We start from the raw sequence: 22,289 nt of genomic DNA, 5'->3' as shown, positions 1-22,289 counted from the left end.
CATATGAATTTCCACCTAAATAGCCACAGGATTTCAGTTTTGCATTCCTAACCTGCGTGTTGATCCTTTTTATAGCAATGCACTCCGACTACCTCGACTTCACATCAAACCCCGGTCCAAGGCCTGCAGAGATCGAGCTTAAAAGCACATAAATCCATCTCTGCTTCCCGACCTCTGTTATTCATCACGGCACATAAAGGTAAAGGCCTTCCCCAGCATGCACTGGGGTTGTGTAGACTAGAGGATGGTACAGTAACCACAGGTCTGACCATCATTTGACCGGTCGGATGACTCTGATAGATGAACAGAGCAGTGATCCAGTGTCTCGCGTTCGGCTCCGTCAGGCTGCCCTTACACCCTTCAGCTGAAATATCAGTCTGTAATACTCTCTTGTGTTGTGGTGGACTGTGTGTTTTTTATGTTTGTGAGGGTGCAAATTTACTCTCTTTGCTTTACAGCTTTTTTTGGAGAATTGATCAGCGTAGGAGTTTTATTCTCTTAAAAACAGGAAGAACCAATACACTCTCATAGCGATTTGTAGCTATTTCTAGCTATTGAATAGGAATTCATTCATTTTTGTACGATTATTATGTTGTGTTTTGACATTCAAGAAGGCTTGTTTTTAGTTTTTAGTTTATTCTGAACGAGATGCCAATAAAACCAACAAATCTGATATATTTGTATGTTTAAATGAATTGGTGGCTAGTTCGTATAAATTTGCACAATCGAATTTGCACTCATTTTTGTATGAAAGTTGTTACGTTTTCCCGTGAGTTCAGGCATTTTATATGTTCATTTGAACGGGAGGATGTCTGTAAAACCAACACAATCTCATTGAAATTCTTAACTTTTCCTGCACTTTAGCGAATCTGTAGCTAATTTCTAAGAAGTTCTACGATCTAATTTGTACATTTTTGTACGATCTGCTTTAGCCTCAGTGACGGTTGTGTTTTGGGTTGACCTCAATGCTTGCTTTGTTCTAACAATCATAAACTTTTGTACAATTTGTGTCTCATATAAACTTCTACGAGATCGGTGCTTTGTAAAATAGTTATGTTTTGTGAGATCAGGTTAGTGACAGTAAGAGTCTCTGATTCTGGAGTTATTGCAATTAACAAAAGTCACTTATCTCTGTCTCTCCCTCTCTATCTCTCCCTCTCTCTCTCTCCTGAAAAAGTGAAGTAAGGGATTACTCTTGTTTTTCTGTCATTTAATAACAGTTACTTCTGATGTTATTGAGCTACATGCTGTGTAATATACACTCACCGAAAGGATTATTAGGAACACCATACTAATACTGTGTTTGACCCCCTTTCGCCTTCAGAACTGCCTTAATTCTACGTGGCATTGATTCAACAAGGTGCTGAAAGCATTCTTTAGAAATGTTGGCCCATATTGATAGATAGCATCTTGCAGTTGATGGAGATTTGTGGGATGAACGAAGCTCCCGTTCCACCACATCCCAAAGATGCTCTAATGGGTTGAGATCTGGTGACTCTGGGGGCAATTTAGTACAGTGAACTCATTGTCATGTTCAAGAAACTAATTTGAAATGATTGGAGCTTTGTGACATGGTGCATTATCCTGCTGGAAGTAGCCATCAGAGGATGGGTACATGGTGGTCATAAAGGGATGGACATGGTCAGAAACAATGCTCAGGTAGGCAGAGGCATTTAAACGAAGCCCAATTGGCACTAAGAGGCCTAAAGTGTGCCAAGAAAACATCCCCCACACCATTACACCACCACCATAATAGCATTAATGAGAAATTGAACAGGTGTTCCTAAAAATCCTTTAGGTGAGTGTATACAATAGTGCAAATGAAATCAAAACTTTATAAAATATGCTCTAATTTATCCTTTCTAATATTTGTAATTCTTTGGTCAGTTAATAAGAATATTTTATGCAGTTTTATGTTATTTATTTGAATGAATTAAATGAGCCGTTTCATGTCTATCCTTGAATCACTTAACTTATCAATGTTGATATAGGATACAGAAAGTAACTAGTAATAAGTAATTAAATACTTTTGGGAGAGATTACTTTGTACAGTAATCTAATTACCCTGTTGAATATGTAATTTGTAACTAGTAATTCATTACTTTTTCAGAGTTACTTGCCCGTTTATAAGTTATGAGAGGTTGTGCTGTAAGTCTTTAAATGGTGATGTTGGACTGTCGTTACAATATTTTGTTTATTAGCATGACTGAAAAGCTGTATTGGGCCATGAGAACTTAGGGCAAGCTATCCAATTTACAATATTATATAATAAATAATTTATTGCCAATTTGTCATTCATATATATTAATATTTTTCTAACATTTCAGTTGGCTGTCGCGATGGATGAAGCCATTTTTCTTGTAGGACTCTTGAGAAATAAGCATTATGATATCTTATCTTGTGATTGGTTGTCAGACGGGGACTTAAGTTAATTCCCAGCGCAGTGATCCAATGGCTTGTATAGAAGCATTTCTGGAATATTTGTGCTGTGAAAACAACAGCGCACCGACCCGTAGCATTCTCTCATAAAGCACTCGCTTGGCTGACATTTATACAGCGCGGCACAGAGATCCCTCTTCAGTGTGAAGTTTAAATGCCACTCACATTAGTTTCAGGCACCTGTGTCCTTTCACTGTTTCCTACCAGAGATCGTCTGCTCACGATGCATAGGACACGTCCATCTGGATGTTAATTACAGACTTGTAAAACATACCGGAAAATAAACATATACATGCACTGTATATCATAACCCGAAAGCATCTGACCAATCAGATCACTGGATTTCAAAAAACCTTCAGAGATCATGATTCGTGATACTTTTTCATTTGATTTTGTCTGATGTGAAAAAGAAACAGCCTTGTTATTTGCGTCTGAAAGTAAATGACCGGCAAATGCAGACAGAGTGTTATTTATTTGTTTATTTGCAGCCATCTTGATTTTGTTATTTCCTTGTGTCAGATTAATTATAGTGTGATATGTGGAGACTGTAATTGTGTAGTGTTCCTTTTTAAAATGTTTGTTTAGAGATGGTTTATATTCCATTAGATATTGTCGTAAGAATTTCACGCTAATGGAGTCGAGGACTTGACCTACAATCATTTTTTAGACAATTAAGAAGCCATGAGCCATTTTCCAAAACACTTATATTTAAATCATCATGCGTGTTGGTTTTAAAGTTCCCAAAGCTCATCTGTTCCAAGTGTGTGCTGGGCGGCCCAGGTAAAGAATATCTACAGATCTCTCCTTGACTAGCGAACAAGCGTCGTAAATTAGTACACCAAAGCCGTGCGAGTTTTATGCGCTTTTGCTGTGCCTTGTGAATTGTTGACCGTGAATTTATTTGGTCTTTAAAAGCGACACACAGATAGACCGCAAATTTAGCGCTCTCTGCGCTCGCCAGGCTTTCCGCATTTGAGCGCCGCGTCCATCCAGTGACCTCCATTCAGAAGCCGTCTGATTTACAGGGTGGCCTATGAAATGCCCCCCCATGAATTACTTTCTGTATGGAGCACACGAATTACCTCGACCTTTGACCTGCATCTCTTGGAACTGTAACGTTTTTCAAACCACTCAACAATAATAGATAGACGGCAGTCGCCCGGCACGAAACACCATATACATAATGCAGGAAAATACGACTGTGAGCCTTTTTTTCAACCCAATAAGAGTTATGAGTCAGTAAATGAATATAGATAAAGTCATGTGTTTCACTTGTTTGAATATGTAAGAAGAGTGTTTGCCGTCATTTTGAGGAACACGCTCTTGTGGAATCCGGAGGTAACCGGAGAAGATTGAGGCGTCGTGGGGTGTGCACAGAAAATCTCTTTGCAGAGCCTGCAGCAAACAATCGATTAGAAAGTAATTTATTCTTCGGTAAAGGGTAATGTAGGCAAGGTATTTTTGGGGGGAATGTGTTCCTGATGTGTGGCGCCGGAAGATGATGGCAACAAGAATAAATTACAGAAAGTGTGAGAGTTGTAAATTAAAAGTCCTCAATCGCGACCTGTCGAGAATAAATGATTGCAATTGAATATGCAGTGAGTTTCAGTTAACGTTCTTCAATGACAGCAGAACAAAACCTGATGATTCGTCTTCTGCAACAGAATCAAAAGAATATCCAACGTTCAGTACAAACATGTTAAAATCCACATGAATTTGAAAGGAGCCTATTTTGTGACCAGCCTGTGAAAACTGATCTTAAGTCATTTTTTGCTGATTTGCTGTTTTCTACATAAGATCATACGTTTGTGCAGGGTCACAATTACTTTGTTAGTTCACATAACCAATATTTTTGTCAACAAATAAACCGTTTAAATCCACTAAAAAAATCTCTTCGTAATCTAGATCCAACCATTTGCATTGTAAAGAAACAAGCCACACCTTTTTTGTCACAATTACATCATAATATTGAATCACTAACTGCTGATTTATGCAGACTTTAAAAATAAATAAATCAAAATGTTTGCTTAGATTCTGCACTATTTACAGGTGACAAATTGATCTGTTTATTCCCCTCTATCTTTTAAGCATTTGAAGTGTAGTTTTTTTTATTTTATTATTAATTTTTCACAGTTATTTTTTGCGTCATTGACAAATACACCGTACATGTGTCCTATAGTCTGATAGCAAAAATGTTGTGATTTAAAAAAAATATATGAATCTCTCTTATGCCATTTTATATCATGCATATTAATATTAACAATATATAATAATATAATATAAACATTAAACATAATGTTTTCCTGTGGTACAGTATATTTGTCAACTACCCAATTCTAGGGTCAAATTACATTTCAATTTCCCAGATTTCGATGTTGCTGAGCGTCACAAATGCAGAAATAAATTGGCAGCATCACTGTTACAGATTGATGTCACATCCACTTGTTGTTGTGAAAAATGCTCACCAGAGCGTTATCTTTTAATCCTGTATTAATCTTTGCATACTTATTCAGCAGCAACCGCGGGATCTTTTGCTCATAAGACTGTGTGAGATGCAAATGTGTTTATGATTACTGTAACCACACAGAACTAAGATCAGAGAACATTTGGAAAATAAATCTGTAGTTATTAGAAAGTGCTTGTTCACAAAGGTTTATCGAAGAGTATATTAGTTTGTTTAGTGCGTATCTTGGCCGGTTTATAAAGCAGTGTTTAGTTAAGTAGTGGCTTGGTGGAGCTTTTGTGAGGAGTGCTGGAGCTTACAGAAGGAAGGAGCGCTCTGTAGTAAAGCTGGTCTTCTGGGGCCGCGCGGTTCTAAATTCGCATCACGTTTCACTCTTAGAGCTCTATTCAGCATTGCTGTTGTTGTGGAATGGGGCGTTACCATGGGAAATAGCCAAAATAGCCATCTTAAAAAAAAAGAGACAATTGTGATGTGTTGCACAAAGCCGGACGGCTCAGCAGGGACGTTCAGATCTCACTCCTGTGAAACTCAACCCTTCTTTCATTCAGCGTTCATGTGTGCACACACGTGAGGTGGACCACGAAGGGCTCGTTGTTTACCAGACGGTGTAAATTACACAAAATGATGATGGGAAGTTTTCCCATCAAGGACCATTTCTGTATAGTGTTGTTGAGTTGATGTGATTCTTGATTTTGCTTTTTGTCAGCACTTGTTCGCACGTTTATAGTCCGTATGGTATTTCACTTTAAATTTGAAAGCTGAATTAGGCTGGGCTCCGCCAGTGCTTGCATCTTAGGAAAATTTATCATGGTTTTACCACAGTTAAAATTGAAAAACATGGTTTTACCACGGTTAAAAGTGAAAAAACATGCTTTTACTACAGTAAACAATGTTTACTGTAGTAAAGCCATAGTTTTGCCCTAAGTAATCAATGCACCAAAAAACATGCTTTACTACACCTGTACCACAAAAAAACATGGTTAATTTTCGTAGGAGGTGCTTTTTGCTCCGATTTAAACGTTGAATAACAAAAACATGATCCAGAAAGTTATTTTTATACCACAGTTGTCAGCTTGATTTAATAAGAGCAAAAGCCATGAGAGAAAAGTTCTGTCGAACCAAACCAAAATATCTGCCGAGCGACACGGATGGATCATAAGTTGAGCTTTCAATTAAGGGAAATGTTGAAATAGAACAGAACTGCGTGTTCCTGACAATCTTGTGTGACATATTATTAGGAAAGTCTAATAACTTGTGCTCTCAAGCTCCCACTTACAGCTTTAAAAGATCTGAACTCGCGATGCCATTTATAGTTGCACTTTCGAGTTTTTCTCATCTGGTACGTCAAACATGAATGTATGAAGCGAGAAGTGCGTTTCTATTCATTTCAATCTCTGCAAAGATGCTTTTTGGTGACTTGATGTTGGAAAATTATGTGGTTCTTAAATCTCTCATATTGTCGGTTAGTTTTCTTTATATAAAATAACCACAGTCTTTCTCAGATGTTGGCTTCCACTGAGGTTGTGGTGAGGTCTCAGCCTGCACGTTCCAGCCGTGAGACAAATAAGCCATTTAGTTTCGCATCACCGGTCTGGTGATGTCCAGCGCGTGCCGATCGGATAGAGAGAGATTATCTGGACATCATAAGACACCTGAGCTCGTGGTTTTCATGGTTTTCTCATGCATTTACATTGGTCTATTTTCTAGTGCTCATCTCTGATTATAACTCTGATCGTTCCGGCTTTTATTCTGATTGGATGAGACACATCAAAACATGCTGTATTAACGCTACAGACCATAAAGGCGCCAAAGTTGCTTGGTAACCACTAACATCCCACTGGTTTGCTTTTTCTGCTTTTTATATTTTATTGATGATTTCTGTCCTAAATTATATTCATGTCATTTAACAAAAGGAATCAGTAACGCGTAACGGTGAGATTTTAGTTTTGTAGCAACACCCCATGTACCGTATCTCTTTAACGCACAACCTCTTGAGGCTTACAGCTTTATTTTCCTCATGTTTAATTTATATGAAACATAATGAATGTATTGAACACACTTCCACATCTTGCCAATGCTCATTTGCATTTAATGATTACATCTTACTTTTATGATTTTCCTTTGATTCAGCTTTTTAAAGCCCACACGTGATATACAGTAGTAATATGATCAAGAATTATTATATTAAATACAATAGTTATTAAATACAAAATATTTCTTATCTGTCAGTCATCTGCACACTGTGACATTCAAGCTCCTCACTATTGTTTAATAGCCTTTTATACCTGTACAGATATCTGATATGTCTATTTAATAGTCCAGTGATTTCAGTGAAAGCGCCCGTCATCATTGACGCCCTGGATTGCGCTGATCATGTGACTGTGACATCACACGCATCTTTGTTTCCCAGCTGGGAAATTCTGTGAAAATGTCTATGCTAATAGCACAGATATCAACATGATGGTTCAGATACCCATGTGATGCATCTTCTTTAAAGCATTTGTTTATTTTTAGTGCATGATTTTTCATAGTCCTGTAAGTGCCCTTTTCAGAATTTTCACATCCATAACGGTCCATAATGCTCATAAATGGGCACATTAAAATTAAATAAATACTTTTTGTTCTATAAAGAGGCATCATTTATGTCACAGAAATCCTACAAACATTTTTCCTCCCAAAAACGTGTCCTTTTTTTGTCACATCCATAACGCATGTTTATTTGCCTTTTTTAAATAGAAGACGTGTGCATAGACTGATATTATTCTGATGTTCAAACTCCATCAACAAATGGTTCAGAAGATTGATAACAAATTCATTTACTGATCGTTTTTATGTCACATCCATAACGCAAAATGTCACATTCATAACGCTGGAATTGCCCAGCTGCTAAAATAGTTAACGTGTGTTTGTTTTCATTCATTGTTATTGTTATATTTTACCTGAAAAATCTAAAGAATGTAAACATATAGTCTGATTAACTTTGAACTTCAGAAAATGTGCACATACCAATACACTAAGGCAGGTGCACGATCAGCCAAAGTTTTTCTTGAAAAAACATGAACTTGCGGTCACCGCTGCTACTAAAGGTATTTATTCAAATAACAATAAAAAAAAGAAAGAATTAAAATAAATATTTGAATAAATAGGAGCAGCATTGACAGCGTGCCGACTCTGATTGACGTTTAAACACGGTTTAGAAATTATATTTTGCATAAAGAAATGAATATCGCTGCTGTTCTGCTAAATCCTTGCATCTCCATATTTCATAGAGATATTTCATTAATGTACAATTTTTTGACATTAATCATCATTATTAGTTACCCTTTATGTTTGACTCTAGGTTTTTGCAAATATCTCGCCAAGAAAAAGTATTTAAAAGTGCTTGTAAACTTTGACAACACAGTTTTTTAATCATTTAAAGTACAGTGTTTTTTTTTCCATTTCATAGTGAACTTGGACATCTGAGGTTTCGGAAGGACACCAACAACATCATTGTTGTGAAAACAATGTCACAGTGTAAAAATTATGTCGCTGACCTTATATCTATTGTTCAATATTTGCAAAACCCAGTGATAATAATGATTTATGGCAAAATATGGAGATGTTTCAGGAGGACAGCAGCGACATGAATTTCTTTATGCAAAATATAATTTCTTGCTCTTGTATATTTCAGAGGGAGATAGGACCTGGATGTATACAGTGTTTCCAGTGTTCTACTTTATGGTATTTACTCCCTTTGGTTTCGCCGTATAAATTACATTATTTCAAGTATTGCATTTTTCATTTGAAAGGCTGAGAGGCTTTTAACCTTTCCGACACCATTTTTCCATACAGCGGGTCAGTAAAACTCTTTTTAGCCACAGGATTCTGTTTGTCTAAACCTTTTTGAAGAACTGAATAATTTAAATTGAAAGTGGCCTTCCTGTGACCAGAACAATCCTCTACTAGATCTGTATTTTCACATTTGGATATATGTTCAGTGTGGGCCATCAGCTAACTCAGATTGCCAAACAAAAGTCAAAAAACTTTTAAAGTTAGTTAAAGCCCCTTATAGCCTTCAAGGTGGAATGAATTTATCTGGATGCATTGCTCTTTTCAATGTGATAATCTCTGCTTTGGGTTTGTGTTATCGGTTTGAATGCTCTGATATAATGCAAATGTATGCGATATGTGCTGTTGCTCAGCATTCTTGCATCTACTGCATCAATTCACACCCTTTCAATCCGTATATGATAAGCACTCCCGGGAACGTTTCCCATTCTTTTGAAGGAATCCCGTTCTTTGTTCACAGAGTTTGGTTACGTCCCATTGTGACTCCCATATACTGTATGGAGGACTTGTGACGCATGAAGATTCCTCAGAACATCTACTTTTATGTTCTGCATACAAGCATGGCGTATGGTGTTTGGTCAACATGAGGGTGAGTAAATAATGCCGAGACTTGAAGTCACCATGAGTCTGTTTCAATGTGAGTACGTTCAGGATGTCTGGTGAGATGTGTGAAAGCGTTTGACTCTCACAAAGATGTCTTCTGTCTGGTTGAACATCTTCACTCATAACAGTTGGCATTAACTCAACAACAAATACACTTATATGATCCGACCTCTTCTGATAATTTGCTTCAAACAGGATTTCTAGGTCAGTACAGTATTGCCTCAGATGCTCATCTCGAGTACATTGCTATTAGATAACCGATGATCCTATCTATGCCTACTAAACAGTTTCAAGATTTACATGAAGAATTGTGTGTTTCTCTGAATGAAAAGGAAACATTTCTCATTGGTTTAGAAGAAAATAAATATGTCTAAATGTTGGTAACAGTACACGTATGACTGGATTATATACAGAATGTGATGACTGAAGTTGTATTTTTTTAATTGTGTAACATTGTTCTTAAAACAATGTGTGTGCGTGCGTGTGCAGATGTGTGTGTGGCTAGAGGTGTGTGTTGTGATGCTTACGGCAGCAGGATGGCGTTAAAGAGCCACTGAGAGCAGAACACGCACACTTCGGATGGTGCGCAACCGGAGTCAGTTTGCCCGCGCTCCGCATCCTGTTCGCGCATCATGGATTTGTTGTGCTCAAACACAATTGAAATGCTTTTTCAACTCTATCTCATCTTTTTCTCCATCACGGTCTCGATCTGTAAAGGTAAGCGTTTAATGATCAACACATTTTTTTCCTGCAATCTTGGGTGATAAAGGGACTTCGGTTTCTGTGGGTCATCTCCGAACGGCGGTACTAGTTGGGAACTTTGCTTTTTCGATCGGAGCACACTTTGAGTCTCTTGCTGTATGACTTTAATTGATATATTGCATTGCACAATATTGAATGATCAGGATTATTGTGCATGTGGCGGTTTGGACATTCGTTTTGGTCCAATCCCATACAGCGTGCCACCTGAATGCATGCGGAGAGGTTTGGGCAGTGTGATTTATTCCCATTTGGAGATGCTTTACGCATTACGGGTTTGCTTTGGTTTATGCGTTTGTGCAGTGCTTCAGTAGAACCGTTGATTTTAATCAGATGTCTGATTACTGATCGTATGAAGACTTAAGATCTCTTTATGTGAATGGAATGAATGTGGTGCTGGTGTCGGATGCGCCGCAGTTGTTCGGCTCTCAGAGTGAAGACTTTCTCTCCAGTGGTCTAAAGGACAATTCTGCGGATTCATGATGCTGGCGTTCACTACAGTGAACTTTACTAATGCTAATGCTTTCATATTGGACCCTTCATTATTAACACGGACGTGGCGTTTTCATGCGCATCGTTATACCGAGTCTGCTACACATCGGACGCGAGATGCGTCGCGTCAAAAGACGCTGTTATTAACTGAGCTGTCCGGGTGAATCTCATCTTTTGAGCATGTCCGGGTCACATCTCACAACAAATCCAAAGAAAGATAGACAATGAGTCTGCCTGACAATGAAGCTCGTTTTAGGATCATTGAGATTTTTTTGCTGCTAAAATATTCACTATTCTTATTACTGTATAGCCAACTATTTTTTAAGCTTGTCACCGTCGGTGATGCTTGTTACTGTACTACAACACACTGCTGTTTTACTGTATCTGTGATGCAGTGACGTTAAATTGACAACATCATTTAAAGTAGTAGACTATGACACATTTTTACATAATGCATATTACAGTGAGGCTGATCCTCGTAGAATAGATATATTTTCTTTATGCAGAATTGACTTTTTGTCTGATTTGAGGGTGAATTGTGACCCGGACAGCCCTGACAGCTCAACCGCAGAAGCCCAGCGTTTCACCTGATGGATGCATTGCTTCTATTTCTGTCGCACTGCACAGCTTTGCCAGTCACTATGTCACCAATTGGTCTGAAAGATTTTCATCATTATTTAACTCTTTATGTATTCAAATATCTTCTAAGTCCACTTTGTGATATCTCTATGGTATAATATCGGCTTAAACCAGCGTCATGTTGTTGGTCGTATGGTTTTGTATTGGCCGGTGTTCCACTTGCTTTAACTGTCAGTCGCCCAAAACTCCTCAAAAACCTAATAACCAGAACAGCATGCTCAGCTCAGAGTAACTTTGCTATTGTAAAATACACAGTGGAATTGCAGCTGTGTGTGTGCTGTGGGTACTAAGGATGTATGTGTGTGTCAGTATTTGTAATGACCTGCATATGTGTTGTAATTTAAGCAGATGATGATGAACTTTAAAAGCCTCTGGCTCTCCGCATTGCCCAGCACTCAAGGATACAACACCTTAATCTATTGATGATGACGCTTGAGTGTACTGTACGCAGAAGAATACATTTGATATGATCTGGGTGGTCTGTGTACCTTGTTACTCTGACGCTGTTTCTCGATGAACCATGCACTCTGGCATTATCATGATACTATGTCCAAGAAAAGAATAAACCATGTTTTAAAGATTAATGAGGGAAATTCGCTGATCCTCATCAGTTTGAATATCATTATTCTTCACTACAGTAGTGTACCAATACCAGATTCATAATCAGTAAGTGTGTTTTTGGTAATGTGTCCATGCACCACAAATGAGGAGTTTGTCAGGATGTTGCAGTGCAGTTGTCAGGGTGATGCTGTGCGGTTGTTAGGGTGTTACCATGCAGTTGCTAAAGTGTTCTAAGTGGCTTTTAATACAACGCTCCTGGATGATTGCTCAGAAAATGTCCATAACGCTCTGTTGAGAATTATCCAGGTATGTATGAGACACAGATTCAGTCCACACGCTGAGCCCAGCTGCTTTTTCTAGAGCCGTCTGATCAGAACTTCTGTTTACATCCGTCGACCCACTTTCCCTCATTTTCACGTCCTGGTGCCCCGAAGAGAAAATCAGCAGAAGTTAGCTTTCATTTGTCTTTTGTCCTCCGAGGTAGATTTGAGAGGACATTATCTCGATTTAGAAAATGGACTCAGGGGCTCAGTTGTGTAGTTTCACACTTGCGCTACACGTTTCGGGTTCCCGAGTTGCGTTATGGCTCTCCGGAGATAAAAAATGTTTGTTGTTATAGGTTTTTCAGACGCTTGTTTTGGTTCATAATATCATACGAGTGTAATAGCGAGGCCATTGTTTTGCAGCACAAGAACATTACACGGGCTCTTCAGAACATCTCAATGTGTGTAAGTTCCAGAAATGGCTCAAGATTATTTATGTGACATGTTTTTGAACTTCCATCTTTAAAAGTGTTTTGACACTCACCACATCATGTTGCTTGTTTCAGTATTTGTAATTCAAATCATCTGATAGAGAATATACACAACAGTTTTTTTCCATCACACCGGTGGGAGCTCCGGAGGTTTGTTGCCTTCCACCTGCCAATCACGTCTAAACAACCGAAGCGTCTCCGTAATGCACATCAGGAGGGTTTACCTATCTGATCTCAGGTCAGAAAGACTGACTTCCTCCACTATGTTATCTTGACTTTCAGGTGGTTTATCATCGCCGAAAGCTGGTCTGGAGGCAGCGAACTGTTCAATTTAATCATGAGCGTGCGGCTGTTTACGCTCGGCAGCGTCGTCTTCCTCGTGATAGAAGTTTGCGCTGGAGTGTCGGGGAAGCTCGGTCATAATTGTAAAGTATGCTGACGTGTGTTGCTGAAATCGGGTAACAGAATCAATTACAGCGCTGGAAAGTGTGTGTGTGAGAGAGCGTGTGTGTCATGCCAAACGGGGACTCCGGTTTGGCTGGATTTCAGATTTTCAGATGTTGGCACCAGACTGTGAACGGGGTCGTGCTGTTGAATGATAACACGAGCTAAGGAGCTTTTATTTAAAAGTGGAGTGTATAACATTGTGTGTATTCTTTTGCAATCCTTCATCGTCCTTAAAGGGATAGTTCACCCCAAAAATAAAAATTCTGTGGTTACTTATACACTCTCGTGTGGTTTGAAATCTGTATGTGACTCTTTCAACTGTGGAACATGAAATAAGATATTTTGAGAAAGGTCTCAGCGGTTTTGTGTTCATACATGAAAGTCAATGGGGGTCAGTGTTGCTTGTTGACCATCGTTCTTCAAAATATCTTTTTTGGTTCTCTTGAAGAAAGAAAGCCATACAGGTTTAGAATGACAAGACTGTTGCTTTGATTTGTCAGTTCACTTCAAAGAAAAAAAATTGCAACACTCCGGCAACCACCCCAACCACCATGATGGCTTTGAGCTTTAAACAGTCAAAACTCCTCTTTAGTTGTTTTTGTCGTTTTCGATCTGTGTGCTTTTTCGCCAAGTTTATTTTGTGCTTTAATGCGATTGGTCATGATTTTATTTACGAGGGGAATAGCGATGTGGAAATATGGTCCGCTTCTCCCAAAATGATATCTGAGCCCCAAAAAGATTTATCGTTTATCAATTCAGCTTCTTGTTTGTATGGACGAAACATAAACCCCAGAATAAGATCAATTTCCTGAGAAGATTCTGTGTTTCCCTCCAAAGCACTTTGTCCTTTATGATTCATGGGAGCACGGTTTCTTAAAGAGCCGGCACGTCGGAACAGGGCAGAGCCGAGAACAAATCGCCTCGTACGTCTTCTTTACTGTCATTTATGAAAATATGTGAATAGAAAGTCGAGCCGTGAAAGGGATTCTTAGTCAAGGTTACACAACCGCCAGTTGGGTTTGTCTGCGTGAGCTCTCGTGAATTTGCATTTATTAATACGCGGCGCAGTGCTTAAGCGCAAAATTGGCAGAAAATGACGCGGCAGATGACGGTTAATCGTGCGCCTGTACTCAAGGCCAGACGTGTCTCAAGGCTTAAGCGCGTTCATCGAGCACCTGTCAGAGCTGATGGGTGATACAGTCGACAGAATTCATCATCCTGAGCGATATTTCGTCTTCAGAATATACTGCACTCGCACAAATATTTATTTAGCTGTCTGTGGTGTTCGTTTTGAAGAAAATGTCATTTGTATTCCACGCTCTGTGTTTTGAAAAGCAAAACACTTAGAGGTACAGTGTACACAAATTTGAAATCATTTACTTGAATAAATTGTTTCTAGTGCTTGGATGATGTCTGTCAAACAGGTGTTATAAAATAGTGCACGTGACTTTTCTGAAGCACGTGGGTTTAACAGACTTTTCTTTTTTTTCTTTGAAATGCTTTATACATTTTCATGTCACTCTCACATATGGACCGTCACAGATGTAACCTTGAAAGAGAATGTGTAAAGTACAACAGAGAGGGGAAAGAAACAAGAGAAACTGCACAATGTGAGTGCCCCCATACACTAAACTGCACTGAATTCTCTGCGCGTATTTCATTTTACTCTTCAGTGCTTTCCCCGTGGCGGGTTTGGCACGGAGAGTGACCTGATAGCAAACTAGGTCGGAGGCGAAGCTTGCACCCCTTTTCATTCATGAAGTGAGAAGCAAATCAGATATTTCTCACCCTTGAGGTTTCAGTGCAAGAGTTTGATGCCGTACGTGTGAGAAGAGACGGATGACTGTTGGTGTAATGGCTGATAAAAGAATGAGAAATAAAAATGGATTTGTCGTTGTTTGACATGCGCTAACAGAGCTATAAAATTAATATGGAGAACATGGTTTCGACGCGTTGGGTTTCATGAGAAAAGTTTCATGTTCGAAAAAATAACATAGACTGAGGTGTTGTTGAGATTTCTTTTGAGAGACAAATGACATGACTGGGCTGTTTTATAAGAGGCTTTTGATTAGAGAAATTGAGGTTGTTGTTTTGTAGCTCCGTAGATTTGATGCAGGGGCACAGATTGGATTTTTTTTCTGGGGGGGACCAAGCTGTCAGCAAATGATTTCATCTCAGTTATTTCGTTTTCATCAATAGAACAGCATGTAGTAGAGATGCGCGAATGAGCTAAAATGTCACCCACATCCGCTGCTTCAAATAAATTATCCACCCGCTTGCACGTATATATTTCTCTGATATAGATACCCGCACCTGATCATCACTTTAATTACTCTAATTATTTTTTTTAAAGCCACAATATGGAATATTTTGACCGCTAGATGGCGCACTTTCGAAATAACAACAAAAGTCTAAATGGCCGTTACGTAGGAGAGTGGAATTATGGGACATGTCGTTTTCACCATCCAGAAGCGTAAAGAGATCGCCCATCATGTTCACGGTTGAGTTAATGAAAGAATTTTATGTCATCGTAATGACAAAAATTTGGAATGTAATGGTACGTTAGCCCGCGACTGATATTGGACTTTGTCTATTGATTTGGTAGCGAAATGCTACACAGTTTTATCTGTTTAAAACAGAAATAAAGTCATCATTCAAAAAGTAAATTGGAACAAACCCACAGCATTTACAAGTAACGTTATTGGCTACATATTTTTGTGTGCCATATACTGTATTACATAGGGTAACTGCATTCATAACTATTCAAATAATCTGTGCATAAGTATTTTGTGTACAATAAAAAACTGTGCTTAGCTGTCTATTAAAACACATGGGAAAGCGGAGTCTCTGTCGAGTCCAAGTTGGTCGCGATTTGCGAAGCACTCTCCATTTAGAAAACGCAACGCCGATATTAATCCTTGTTTTATTTCTGTGTTTGTCCATAAACCTTCTTGCCTCATTTGGCCTACGTTTACACTTTTTGGAGTTTCCTTTACTCGCCAAAGAGTAATCGTGACCCATAATAACAGAACAATAGATGCTGCGTCCCAGATGCTGTATAACCACTTCTGCATTTGCGTGTTGCCGTAGTTTTTACAACCGTTTTATTGAATTGTTAACTTCACCTCAAATTGCTTAGGAAAAAGATATAGAAAAAATATAATGTTGGAACTCATGAATAGTACGGAGTTGTGAAATGAATGTAGATCGAAGAGGTCAATAATCTGGATTTGGGTAAATTCGATGAGAAATATTTGATTCCATATTGAGATCTTCAATAATGTTGACTTTTGATTGCAGACTTGACAAATCTGAGCTCGATTTGACACAATCTCTTCTGAAACTCAAATGTGAGACATAATGGAGACATACAGTATGTGAAAATTCTGGGTCTTTTGCACAAATATCTGCAACGTGTTACACAGATGTTTCCATTTGCTCTCCATTTAATCTCGGTAGATTTCGGAGGGATCTCATCTGTGGTGTTTCTGTCTTCTGGGTGTAATGTGTAATTTTGTGGTTGGTCACTTCAGTGATGGGAAACAGTTTTGACAACCATATGCTTCCTTTATAGTGTTTTTTTGTTGTTTTTGTTTGTATATGGTTTGAGGAAAGGACAACATTCCTTGAGCGTGAGGTTTGCTTTTGCTGTGCATTGATCCATAGACCTTTGGAGGGGCTGGTGCTGAAGACTTTTTTTATCTTGTTTCGGCATTCACGATCTCGTTCCCTCCATGTAACGGTTAGTCCAACCGGTCGCATATGCCGTTACCAGGGGGTGTTGATTGGTCCCCCTTCGTCGTTCATGAAATGGGCACTTTGGGCAAAGGGGCAGGGGCTCAAGGCGCTCCGCCCCCGCCCTCTACGCGTGCCTGCATTGAAACATTTATCTTGGTTGAATACAATTTCAGTTGATCTGCTGGCTGTATGATAGTGTGCTCCTAACAACTGACAAAACTCTATGATAGGACCTGGTGACATTGCTTGTAGGGGCATCTACATGCTTTTGCCATCTTAAAAATGTTCTTTCAAATAAACTGCTCTGCAGAGATCTGCAGTGTCCCTCCCTGTAAATTATAAATATCACCTGCCTCCAACCGGGAATAGCAAGCAGATGATGGTTTGGCCGTTTGTATTAAACATACAGCTATAGGAACCTATAAGAATTTATTCCATTTCACTTCACCATCGTTACATGTCAATCCATGCAGCACATCACATGTTTGTTATTGACAGTCCTCCTGCATTTGTGTTAGGGCTGCTTTTCCCAGCCTCACAAGTTTAGTTTCACTTAATTTACAGAATACGCAACACATCCGGATGTGCAGGTGATTCCTCATGTTGACAGTGACGATGAGAGTCGTGTATCACTGCCGTCCATGAAAGATGGGAATTAGCAGCTAAAGCAAGCCATTACAACATGCATGGAGCGTGTCAGAAAGTGTGTTGTACATCATATCCAGTCTGAGGGTGTCTGTCCATTGCACAAGTGATCATTCATCACACGGGTTCTCCTGTCAAAGATGAACATTTATAATAAGTGCGTGTTATGCTCAGAAGTGCGCTGTGCTTACAGACCCCTGCAGGAATCAAACGGATTCATTTGAGGATGCTGATAAAACAGAACATACACCCCTAGAGCGCTACAACACCAATGTGAGATGGATTTTTATTTCACCTGCACTTGAGATGAGACTTTAACACAGACAGTACATTGAATTTAAATTCATGCATTTATTTTCGCATCTCCATACAGTATCTCTGAAACTTAAAATTGCAGGTTACTTACTTACTTGTTTCTTATGTAGGTTGAAGTTAAATTATGTCAAACTGAGATTAACCGTAAAATCAGATCTGACCGCTCAAATTATAAATAAATATATTGGAAGTTTACCGATTTAAAATGATGCAATCTACTTTTGAACGGGTTCTTCATGTACGTGCTCGATAAAAGGTTTTTATTTATTTTTACGTTACATTACATTTACATTCATGCATTTGGCAGGTTGCATTTTATCCAAAGCGACTTACATCGTACTATACATTTTGTGACTATGTGCAATCCCGTGGGATCAACTCATGACCTTGGCGTTGCTAGCGCCATGATTTAACCCCTGAGCTACAGTAAAGCTGGGATACACATTTTAACACAAAATAGGGATTGCAGTTTTTTTGTGAATAACATACCTTTTCCTAGAATAACTGAATTGTGTGCTGTAGTGGAGTCGTCGAAAGGCTTGAATGCTGTTTCATGTTGACTGGAGAGAGTCTACAGTGTCACAGAATGGTGTCAAAGAGGAATCAACCTTGGACTTCACGAAGACATTTTTATTCTTTAATTATTAAGACAACTTTCAGTCTACAGGTGGTGCACAGACGCCAAAATACTGATCTGAAAATCTCTGCCTGAATAACAAAGACTTTCTAGAACTGCACACATCCAAGAATGGTTTCTAGGGTTCCCATGCTATCAAGTTTTGGGGCTTTTGGTGTAGGAATGCGTTCGCTTTATTGATATCTATAAACTTGTGTACTCATAAACATTTCCTTAATTTCCGTCTACAAGATATAATCATTTAAATCTTACAGTCTCTTGGTTTTATCAAAACCAATCAAAGATTTTTATGACATCATTCTGCACTTCAACTTCTCATCAGATTCCAGGCTGTGAGCTGGACCAAACAGTGTTGGCTGTTTGAAAAGTAGGAGGAGCCACTCAATATGTCCCGCCCTGTAAACTAGGGCTGGGCAAAGAAAGTATCGAAAAGCAATTAATCGTTTTTAAAATGCGGTCAATTCAATATCGATTCTCAAAAGGTGTGAATCGGTTTTTTTCTTTCATTTTCCACACTGAACATTCGTTAAAGTTAATGTAATTGCTACTAATATCCACTAGTTGTCACTTTTCTTTTGGAACGGGTGGATGTTACAACGATCTTTCATTCATTGCTTAATTAACATGGCGGACGCGGGTGTGTCGTCGAATTTATCCTCATCTTCACACAAAAGGCAGCAGTTCATATAATTGCAGCCCCTCTTTACGGCTAATTTTGGGAAATTTTGATTGTTATACTGTATCTTAAAAGTAAAATATCCTGTTCTGTTTCAATATACCCCAGTGTGTTTGAAGTTTGACATAGTGGTTTGTGGCTCTTCGTTTCATTTTTTAAGCCACCATAGTAATATCTTTAGGATTTGTATTAAATCATAATCATTGACATCGAGAATCGAATTGAGAGCTTGTGAATCGGAACATCAGAATAGATACCCAGCACTGCTGTCAACACACTTCAGTGAATCTTAAAATACTTTTTTTGGGCGAACTTACATCAGAAGTGTCATTTTAAGTCTATTTGTGGTAGATGAGTAAAGTTTGATTTAAAAATAACCAGATGCAAGCAAAAAATTACTTGATGCCAAACATTTGATCAGGAAGACTTTAAGAAGTCTCTGAGCCTCCCGAAAAATCTTCGTCTTCACCACCCGCAGATCAAACCCACTCAGAGGTTTTTACTCGTAGGCTTATGATAATCTGAGCTGCTGTTGAATTATAAATGGGGCAGAAGAAAGTTGATGTATGTGTGGTGTTTCGTGCTGTGTTTCTGTGAAGTCAAAAGCAGAGGCTTATGTGCGGCCGTTCTGAATAAACTCATCAAGTTAGAGTCAATAAGAACCCAGACCAGATTTAGCTCTGTCGTGTATTTTGTCTTTTACTGTTCGTATTACAGACATGAATGATACGCTTACGTGGTTTACTGTGGGAAGGTGTGCTATTATCTGTTGTAGGAATTGGATTTATAATTCTCACCCGGCATGCCAATGATTCATGTTGGATTCTTTTAGCTTTGGTTGGTGAAAACCCAGCAAGAACCTTCAAGAGCATCACTGACATATTCTTCTCAAAGTATAAAAATCTGGTTTCAGCTGTTTAGCGTCTTTATTGACACATTAAAGTGTTTGACGGGCAGCTTCAATTAATATTTATCCATAGTGCGGCTTTATATGTGCCACATAGCCGTGGGGATTATGGGATCGAACAGATGGAGAAGTGTCTCTGAATCTTCGGTTCGATTGCACTATTTTCCTCTAATGATGTCATCTTTTTTCATGCCAAAAATGTCACAGCTTTATAAAAACATCAGCAAACAATGAATGCATGCATATGGAATAACAAAACTTCTTTCACTCTATGCACGTAAGTAACGTTGTTTTCTTTCATGCGTGTTGCAGCAGGATCGATTTAAAATGCTTGATGTTGGTTGTATTTCCCCTTTATGTTTTATGCATGCTCAGATATCGTGCTGATGTATCTTGACACGTTTGCCCACCTTGTTAGATAATGTTTCTTCGAATTAATCTGATGCGTTTCATCATGCGTCATTACGTGCACCCGTGCTTTGCCCCGTCACTCGGAGTCTTGACAAGTTTCTTTAATAGTTTTGCATTGTTAAACAGAATAACGTAAGGGTGATGAAGGATGCACGCTGGCCGAGCCGTCAGGTGTGTTTACTTGAGATAAAAGAGCAGATGAGAGGGAATTTGTTTCATGTCTGACAGTGAGTACGTTTAAATGCACAAAATAAACGGATATCTATCAAAATTCAGCTTATGAAAGAAACCCCTTTACATGCATATCAATAAAACGGCTACGCAGAAAACCACCTTTACATGGACATTTGAGACTTGCCAGGATTCACTCGCATAGTGATGTCACCATCGATAGTCCTTCTACTTATTAAAAATGCCACAGGAAATCATATACATGTGAGTCATGTTATGCTTAAAACGTTTTTATTTTATCGTGGAAAGCTCATAAACGGCGTAAGCAAAACCCGTTCGGCAGAGGTAGTATATAGCTCATTACACCGATTTCGCTGTTCATGTAAATGCCTTTACCAGTTTTGTTTATGTGCACATGTCTGACAGCGCAGCAGTAAAAGTCCCAAGCGGAAGTAAAAGTAAGATAGTGTATAAACGTCCGCTCTCGAATCATGCAGTTGGTGAAGAAACTATTGTGGCATATGCAGGTACTGCGGACATGACAAAAGATGTAAAAACAGCTTCTGGACGTTTTCTGGCTGCTTTTTTATTTTCTAAACGGACTATCGACGATGACGTCACTGCATGCGAGAAACCCTGCAAGTCTCAAACTTCTAAGTGAACGCAGTCTTCTGCATATCCGGTTTATTACTATAACATGTCAAAACTGATTTTCTTTAAGCTGATATCCGTTTATTTTGTGCATGTAAACCTAGAGTGGATTTTAATCTGCAAAACATGCAAACAATGCCGTCCTTGCTCACATTTTGAATTCAGCGTTTCTGTCTGGCTGTCATTGAAATCTTCTCTCTGTTCAAGATGATTATTTTTTGACTGTGTCGGGGTGAAATGGTTTAGTAGACCTCCAGCATCTGTTGAGACTGAGAGGAGTGAGCTTCATTTGTCACCGCATTAGCCCGTCATCAAGCGTTCAGAGAAGTCTCTTGTAAAAATGATGTTACAAGTTATGAAGAGGTTTTATCACAGCGCTGAGAGTCTGTATGATGAATTAACCTCATTAGCCGTCGTCACCTTCTACTGTCGTTAAGATTCCTGGGGTTTCTGGAATTAGGAAGTAAATTGTACAAGTGGAGAAGAGCCCTGATTCACATCTGTCAGCATGATACGGGCTGCGTCTGCATCTACTGCGCAATCTGCAGCCACGTGCAGCCGCAGGATGTCTGAGAATGAGAAGTGGCCGATTATATTGATCATCGTCAGAAAGCGTCTTCACTCCTGTTTTCCTGAACACGCTGCGGTTGGCAAACCTCTACTTACTAGCTAAAAGCGCACGCATGAGACCGTATGCGTCTTATTGCGAGTTGCAGCCTTCAGTTCTAAAGCGGGAAGAAACAGAAATCCATTGAATCAGATTAACTCGTTTGATCATCAAAGAAATCAGAAAAGAATCACTATTCTTGTCCCGGAGGGTCTGTTTTAAAAAATATGACAAAAAGCTCATCCCCACAGTCGTTGGAGGCATCCAGAGGCGAGCTGCGTGAGGAACGCTGGCTTCTCAGATATGGAAATGAGATGCCGTTTCCTACAATATGACTGAGACTTCAAAATGATGTTTCGGAGAGAAAATGATTGCGGCAATCCAGTTAGCCGACTGCGCCGGGCCGACGTATTGACATGTTGTTGATGGCTTTCTGTATTTTATACGCACACAACTAATAAATGAGACGAGGATAATTATGTTCCAATATATATTCAATCCGCAGATCCCGGTGAAGGACTGTTGCCGTAAAAGTAATGGGG

General features: G+C 39.0%; 1 protein-coding gene across 2 annotated transcripts in view; it reads left to right on the top strand.

The window, feature by feature from the left end:
* Positions 1 to 9,927: 9,927 nt before the first annotated feature.
* Positions 9,928 to 22,289, top strand: part of cntnap3 (contactin associated protein family member 3) — a 69,679-nt gene continuing 57,317 nt past the window's right edge. For both annotated transcript variants that reach the window (XM_056736994.1, XM_056736993.1), the window contains exon 1: positions 9,928 to 10,054. In XM_056736994.1, coding sequence (XP_056592972.1) covers positions 9,970 to 10,054 — 85 coding nt within the window. In that variant the 5' untranslated portion in view covers positions 9,928 to 9,969. The remainder of the gene's footprint in view (positions 10,055 to 22,289) is intronic.

The sequence above is a fragment of the Triplophysa dalaica genome, chromosome 22, assembly GCF_015846415.1.
Source record: "Triplophysa dalaica isolate WHDGS20190420 chromosome 22, ASM1584641v1, whole genome shotgun sequence".
NCBI classification, from domain to species: Eukaryota; Metazoa; Chordata; class Actinopteri; order Cypriniformes; family Nemacheilidae; genus Triplophysa; species Triplophysa dalaica.
Note: the sequence above shows the minus strand (reverse complement) of the source record. Positions and strands in the feature narration are given on the sequence as shown.